This window comes from Garra rufa, chromosome 23 (assembly GCF_049309525.1).
Source record: "Garra rufa chromosome 23, GarRuf1.0, whole genome shotgun sequence".
Taxonomy (NCBI): domain Eukaryota; kingdom Metazoa; phylum Chordata; class Actinopteri; order Cypriniformes; family Cyprinidae; genus Garra; species Garra rufa.
Genome location: NC_133383.1, coordinates 31742333 through 31750463, shown reverse-complemented (window position 1 = coordinate 31750463; position 8131 = coordinate 31742333). Strand labels below are relative to the sequence as shown.

General features: G+C 36.3%; 1 protein-coding gene across 1 annotated transcript; it reads right to left on the bottom strand.

Moving 5' to 3' along the window:
- Nucleotides 1-673: 673 nt before the first annotated feature.
- spp1 (secreted phosphoprotein 1) lies at nt 674-6786 on the bottom strand. The gene is made up of 8 exons (XM_073829991.1): nt 6718-6786; nt 5674-5743; nt 5531-5587; nt 5372-5428; nt 4508-4558; nt 4307-4351; nt 3178-3474; nt 674-1337 (listed from the first exon to the last, which is right to left on the bottom strand). The coding sequence occupies exons 2-8, from the start codon at nt 5725-5727 to the stop codon at nt 975-977; spliced, it is 924 nt and encodes a 307-aa protein (XP_073686092.1). The 5' UTR covers nt 5728-5743; nt 6718-6786; the 3' UTR covers nt 674-974.
- Between the last annotated feature and the right edge of the window lie 1345 nt (nt 6787-8131).

Here is an 8131-nt window from a genome sequence, read left to right as displayed (position 1 = left end):
GGGGGGGGGGGGAGCAATATATTTATTTTGCCTAAATATAATTTTTTTTTCATTTAGTACTGCCCTTAAGAAGCTACATACAATGTTTCCCAGAAGACAAAATAACTTAAATTTACTCTGATCTTCAAAAAAATGGATCTTAAAATCATATAGTCATATTGGAAAGGGTTCAAATACACAAAATTGCTGAAAAACCAAAGAATATGTGGGACCTGAAGGATTTTTCTGAAGAACAGCAGGCAGTTTAACTGTTTAGGACAAACAAGTCATAATTACTGCAGAAATGCCAGAAGAAATATTTTAGCCAATATGGAGGCCTTTGGATATTGTGTTGGACCTCAAAAATCTTAAACCAGCCTAAGCTTGTTTGCTGGTCTTAGCTGGTTTAATCTGGTCTCCCAGTGTGACCATCTGACCAAACCAGTTTAGGCTGGTTTAAGGTGTTTTTATTGTTTGGTATCAATATTTTTAGCCAGATGTTTCTATATACTGTAAATATGCAAGGTTTTACCTTAGCTGATAATTGTATGAATTTGCACTTTTCAAGCAACCAAACTGCCAGTGTGACTAGTTCACTTGAGTTTAATCTGTCATTCTTTTTAGGGTAGCTTTGGTAATATTTGGACATTGCATCTTGTGTATTTTTTGTGCACACTAGAAAACACTGCATAACTGATATAGGACAAAATTTATTCATAAATGATCAATCATTACATACATAGAGCAGTATAAAATTACATTTACATTAAGATTGTAAATAATTGTGCAATGAACAGGAAGACATTGTTGAGATGAAACTGCATCTTAACAGGTTCGGCAGCAGTTCAAGAACTTGCATGTACTGTATCTTTGTGCTCTGCCGTTTGCCTAACTCACACTAAAATCAGGTGGAGTGAGTCACCAAGCACCATACATTTAATACATTTGCATTCGTTTCTGTCGAAAGCCCGTTGCGGGGTTGTGCTCGGAGGTGTTTACTTTGCTATGATAACGGTTGCGTCGGTGGTCTGAGTGTTCACTTCATCTGAATTGCTCTCCTGGCTCTCTGTGCTCTGTGAGGAGTCTTCATCGCTGTCTGCGGCTCCAGGCGTGGCTGTGGTCTCCTCGCTGCTTGGGCTGCTATCTGACTCGGCTTCATTTTGCTCCTGGCTGGCACTGGCACTTGCGCTGTCGCCAGCACTTGCCCCCTCACTGTCTGACACTGTAGCATCCTGGTTTCCGGAGGGAATGACCTCTTGGCTTCCCAGAGGAGCCTGGCGGCCGTTAGGCTCCATGTTCTGCACCTCTGGCGTGCTGGTGTCCTCATCCTCCAGAAGAGTATCATGCACCTGCAGAGCCTGAGAAACAAAAAAAAAAAAAACATCTCAGCTACAATGATTCTAGTTATATACCATTTGAAAGCTTAAAATCTCAAAATTCATCTGGTGAAAACCGTTTTTGAAACCGGACATTGCGCTACCATAGAAATCTAGCGGTCTCTCCACTTAGCAGGGGTTTCAAAACTTTCGTTAGAAATATCGTTGGAAAGATCGGAGTCTGAAGATTCTATATTTTGTGACAGACATAATATTGAGAGAGAAAATGATAGATATGTGACAAAAATGCATTACAAAAAAATCAATGAGGTTTGAGTGGCAAACGGTGACTTTTTTGGTATAATGCCAACTTATGAAGACATATTGCTTTAATTTTTTTGCAATTTTGTATTTTTAACTATTTTATAAATAATAAAATAAAATAACAAATAGTACAATACATTTTCTTTACAGTAAATTAAATTCTCTAAAAGTTTTAATACTTTAATTAAAGGATTCATGAATTATAATAATTTAGGTTTGGATAGAATTTTCAAAAATGGGGATCACAGTTAAGGGGTTAAAAAATATCAGAGCCATATTTTTGCTCATTCTACAACAACGACAATTTTTAAATGAAAACTAAATCTCACTTAGGATGATCAAATATAAAGCTACTAAATACAACAATAAAAGTAATTTACATAACTGAGAGAAAAGCATAGCACATATGTGACCTTGGACCACAAAAACGGTCTTAAGTAGCACGGGTATATTGTATGGGTCAAAATGATTGATTTTTCTTTTATGCCAAAAATCCTTAGGCTATTAAGTAAATATCATGTTCCATGAAAATACTTTGTAAATTTCCTACTGTAAAATATCCAAACTTAATTTTCGATTAGTAATATGCATTGCTAAGAACTTCATTTGGACAACTTTAAAGGTGATTTTCTCAATATTTTCTTTTCTTTTATCATTTACTTAAAATCCAAATTCGAAAAATAGTTTTTAACTTTTTTAAAACTTTTTTCAATTTTTTTCCAAAAGTGTACCTTTATGAGTAGTTTTGTGGTCCAGGGTCACACATTTTAGAACAGGGAGTCAAATTGCTGAATCATTTTTTGTGAACACGATCATTTAAGTGAATCTTCCGAGCGAATCGATTCACTGGAATGAATCGGATCATAAACAGAGAGGACCGTTTAAGATGAATCGATTCCCTCGAACAAATCCGACTTTCCAAAGCTAAATTCTACACACACGAGGAGAGAGAACCGTTTAGGATGAATCGATTCACTAAAATGATTCGGACATTCGGAGAAGGAGTGAGAGAGAGAGCAGTTCAGGTGAGTGCGTTTGATTATTCCCTCAAAAACAGCGTCGTTTGGTCATTAAATAAAGCTTTTTACTTAAAAAATACATTATTATCATCATAGCTAAATTTCTGGCATGCTTCTGAAACGTGGTAAAGTTAGTAGCATCGTTAATTGTACTTCAGGTCACGACAAAACACTCTAATACTTTAATAAATACCGTTTGATAAGAGTGAACGCGGCCATTTGTAAATATTATGGGTTTGGCTTCAGGTCTCATTAGCGTCCAGCTGTTTTTAACTGTTCAAAACAGCTGGTTTTGCTGCTTGATATCGCAAATTATTGTGTCATACAATATTATTTTAATGTATTTTATGTATCTTAATTATAAACACACTGGTTTGTAGTGCAAACAGTTTTACCATTTACTGCACTTTGTTATTCTTCTGCTTATTTCCCTATAGTGGCTAATGAACCGGAAGTCTTAACCATAGGCTTACTTCTGTGTCAAAAAAAATGGTGGTTACTTGTCAACCTTTATATACTTAAGTAACCTTTATATTTACCTTGTACAGTTTAATCTCTTTCTCCACATCATTGATACTCTGGTCATCGTAGGCAGATGACTTCTTGCTCACGAATGTCAAGCCGCCCAACTTGTCGCTGCTGAAGGACTTGTATGGGGAAGCTATTTTTTCGACGTCTTTTGCGTCCACATAGATGATGGTTTTTTTGTAGTCGCTAGGGTAGCCCATGCTGTCTCCCCGGCCTGTGTTGATGATCGGGTCCAGCGAGGGTTCAATTGTGGATGGGACAGCGGTGGTCGCAGTTTCTCCAGATTCACTCTCACTGGAATCAGTATCCTAAATGGAAAATATATGTTTATGAGCAATTAAAGTGACCACATTAACTTTACTGCTAGCATTCGATTTCTGGATTCAATTTCTTTGGTGTCGCTGTGAAATCTCAGAGGTCCAGAATTCTGTGTCTTAAATATCAAGTAGGTTGTTATTTGGATAAATAGCATAGTAAAAGAAATAAATATGTGACCCTGGACCAAAAAACAGTCATATGCGTATTTTTTTTTAATTTGAGATCATCTGAAAGCTGAATAAATAAGGACAGTATTTGGCCGAGGTACAACTATTTGAAAATCTGGAATCTGAGGGTGCAGAAAAATCTAAATATTGAGAAAATTGCCTTTGTCCAATAAGTCCAAATTAAGCTATTAGCAATGTATATTACTTATCAAAAATTAAGTTTTAATATATTTACGGTAGGAAATTTACAAAATATTTTCATGGAACATGATCTTTACTTGGTATGTTTTTTGGCATAAAAGAAAAATAGATAATTTTGACCCATTCAACATATTGTTGGCTATTGCTACAAATATACCCATGCTACTTACGACTGGTTTGGTGGTCCATGGTCATTTTATATTTTGATTGTTAGTGCATTTTAATAATAAACCATTTTGGTACTGTGTTTCCTTCTACATTTTACTCATATGCATCTGGCAGATGCCTTACTGTTTATACTGCTGGAAGTCCACCACTTCATCCCTATGTTCAGTTCTGGGCTTTGAGCCAAAACCAGTTAAAAACCACTGGTTTAGTCAATTGTTTGGGCAAAAGGGCACAATGGTTCAACATGTCAGAAAACAAGTATTTTAGCATAATCAGAGTGACTCACGTTATCCTCTTCCTTCTCATCTGTTTTAGATTCCTCATCTGCATCCTGCAAATGCAAGAACCAGTATTGAGACTCGCAGCAAGGTCACTTACAGTGCGTCTAGACCAGCGGAAGGGTATTTTTAGAGCAGAGTTGTCTTTTATTGGCTATAGTGGGAGTGCAGTGACGTGTGATGTGGTTAGAGGATGAGTTTTCATTTACCTCACTGTCATCTTCACTGTCTGTGCTTTCATTGGATTCTGCTGGCGTGGTCTGAAACACAACCAAATGCCTTGGCGTAAATATAACAATACTCACTGTACCACTCATGTACGTGCCAATTATCATGTCCATGAATTTAAATAGCTCACAGGTGGCAGTTTATATCAGTATTTTGAGATTAAACGAAAAGTTTACTAGAGTTCACCCATCATTTATTCACTTCCTTTCCTCAGTGGAAACAAAAGGAGAATTTCTAAAAATGTACCGATTGATTTTTTCCATGCAATGACATTGAAAAGCACCAAATTATTATTAATAAAACTTAAAACTAGCCAGATTCCTGAACAAATGAAGAGTTGACTTGCAAAAACCTTTGTGTTAGTTAGCCGTATTTTTTGAGTTATTGTAACTTAATCGAAACAACCCAACTTCAGTTTGATTGATTTTACTTGGAATGCAGAATAAAAAACATTTAGAAATGTTTTAAAAACCTGTTTTTGCAAATGAACTCTTTAAATAGTTTTGAGAATTTGTTCTCTCCGTCATGAAATCTCATACTCAGCAAAGTGAACTTGGTTAGATGCAAAGATTTTTAGTAAACAATGACTTAACATTATTATTTGTTCCTTATTCAAAATTATTGTATGGTTTCCAGACCACTGATTTTTGGTAGGGTTTTGTCATTTTGCTGCTTAACAGCCCCGTTCCTCATTTTACTGAAAAAAAGGTCAAGAGTATTCTTCAAAAATGCATCTTTTTTGTTCCACAAAAGAAAGTAAGAGTGAATAAATGTTGACAGAATTGTCAAATCTGGAGTGAACTATTAATTTATAGACAAAATACAGACTAAAGGATGGGTTTTACCTGTGTAGGTTCTGCCTTGAACATAACAGCAGCAGCTTTTCGTAGAATAGGAGGTGGCTATATAAGACAAAACAGATGTTTTTTGTTAAATTATTGTTTTCTGCACTGTATTCATTTCAAAGCAGTGCCTACTTTGTCTATATCAAACAAGATACTTGCCCGTTGAGCAGCCACAAGTTCTTCAGAGCTCTCTGAGCTGCTCGCTGAGCGCTTCACCTGAGAAATTAAACAAATATATTTGTAAATGTTGTAGTGTAAAACTTTAAAGCCCAGATTTGTAGTTACCTTGACCGTGAACTTACAGGTAGACAGAAGACTGTGGCGATGAGGAGGGTTAAAACGATAACAGTCTTCATTTTTGTGCAAAGTAATCTACAAAAGAAGAAAAACAAAGTTCAAAGTTGCTCCACAGTTATAAAGAGCATCAGTTTTGACCTTATAATTGTTTCACAGAAAACAGTTTTGCTTTAATGTTCCGACTATAAAATGCCTCAAGTGGGTATTTTTGGTAATTACGCATTTACCGACTCGGAAGGAAGCATGCCTTTTAAGGGTGCTGTAAAACATGTTGGCAAATGCCAAAAGGCTTCCTGCCAGTCCTCACCATGAAACATGTCGTTTGTTTTGAGCTACAGCTACATTGGATAAAATATAAGTTGAGGCAGTGTGTGTTTAGCTATACCTATAATGATCTCCTCTGGTGTATAATTCCAGAAGTTATATGTAGACTATGTAGCAGCCACAATCCCAAGAAATAGCACGTCTCTGGCTCCAGACTTAGTTTCTCATTAGAATCTTGAACGCTTTGAGCCCCAAGGCCTGAAATTTGTGGCGTCAAATTAAATGCGAAGTGCAGCACTAAGTGTGGACGAGTTCTGTTGAGGCTGCAGGCAGCTGTCACTCAGCCAGTATTATTATTCTTTTGTATGGAACTTTAATTTAGTGGTTGTGTCGCTGGAATAAATGAGTCAGTTGACAAATTAGTAAGGCCTTTATGTGCCATAGCCGCAACTTCCTCTTTCGTCTGTCAAGTTCATGTTAATCATCTCTGCCTATAATAAACTGTGGTTGGAATCATTAAAAAGCTTCATAACATCAGTCTTGCACTTACATTGAGGCTGAACAAGAATTGCATTTACTGAACGTTGATGCTTATTCCACCAGAACTGCGTATGATGTATAAATTATTTGTCAGGATTATAGGTTAAAATAGCTGCATGATCCCAAACTACTTCTACTAATGCCTGACGGACCTAAAAACTGCACAAAGTTACACAAAGCTTTTCTATATTTAAAACCTCAACATTCTAAAAAATACAAAAATATTAATCGGAGATCTGACTTACCTCTTTCTCTTTGAGAAGTTTGAAGTCGGAGGATAGACTGAGGTCCCGTTTATCAGAGGAGATCTTGGTATGTTTTGATGTTAGTGAGGGATGGCTGTTGGTTGGCTTTTTAAACCCTGTTCCCTCTGGAAACAGCCAATGGCAGTGGAGCTTGTGATGTCATGAGGTTTACCACTGCTGTCCCACCTTTTTGCTCCCACTCTTCCTGTGGTTTATATGGCCAGGCAATGCAAACATTCACCACGAGGCATGACATGCAGAAAAAGTAAAACATATCCTGTGTTGCACTTAGGATCCTGGATAAAATGTTGTCATGCTTATTATCAATAAAATAGTAAGTACTGTATATGGAAAGACTCAATGTACTCTTTAATAGTTATTATATCGTAAAGCGGCAAATAAATATTTAATGGCTTCGGTTCAGGGGTTTAATGCATCTGGCTGTGAAGCAGAATGAAGTGTTAAGTGTGTAATCAGTTCAAACTTTAGTAGGGAACAGTGTGTCACAAAATCACAAAAAGCTGGTTTATTTTACAAATAATAAAAGTTTTTTTTAGTACTGTTTAGTACTGTTTGCTGGGCATTATTACTTTTAATTTTGCTCACACTTAAGGTTAGGAATTAAAATTCCCTTTTTGATAGCCTCAGATTGTGTGGCTTGTTAAGGAAATGTGTGGACTTGTTTTCTTGGTCTAAATCAGTTCATCACATTGCTATTTAAGTCAAATTTAGTGCTTTTTCATATAAAAGGTAGAAAAACATTTTAGTTTTCCTTTTTTTCAGTAGAATGTTGGTGTGTCATACCAAAATCACATGAATTTCCCATCAGCCTGTATCATTCCTATGATTCACGGTCTGTTTGTAGCAATGCAGTCAGATGTTCAGAATTTGCAGTCAACATCATGCCTCTCGGGTGGCCTTTCATGTTATTCTGTGCATTTACAACATGCATAGTTGTTTGACTATATTGTATATTGGGGGGAGACCAGACAATTTTGCATTCCCTAACGTCTACTATACAATAATTCATCATTAACGAGCAGCACATGAACATAAATAAACCTCTAAAATGATAGTTAGTGTTCATGATTCATGATGTGCTGTGCTATTGTGAGATGCACCTCAGGGCAGCAATTAGACTGAATACTGAAAGAGACTGAATATCAGTGCTAATGATTGACAGGCAGCGAATAGAGTTGAAACACTATGCATTACTTACAGTAGTTGGTGGAATGATCCTTATATAGAAAGTGAAGACAAAAATGTCGTAGGGACTTTAAAGGTAGAAGTAAATGGGGAAAAAATATCATAAAACATAAAGCTACATCAGACGTGCTAATCGTAGGCTGTCATCTAGAATGTGCTAAGACATGCTGTACTGAACCACCATTCATATAAGATATGAAATGTTTTT

What these genes read in the sequence shown, in the direction of transcription:
- spp1 (XM_073829991.1), bottom strand. Translation starts at nt 5,727, where the DNA reads ATGAAGACTGTTATCGTTTTAACCCTCCTCATCGCCACAGTCTTCTGT. An exon ending in ACAGTGAAGATGACAGTGAG is followed by an intron (nt 4,352 to 4,507) that starts GTAAATGAAAAC and finishes TTGCATTTGCAG; the next exon opens with GATGCAGATGAGGAATCTAA. An exon ending in AAGAGATTAAACTGTACAAG is followed by an intron (nt 1,338 to 3,177) that starts GTAAATATAAAG and finishes TTTGTTTCTCAG; the next exon opens with GCTCTGCAGGTGCATGATAC.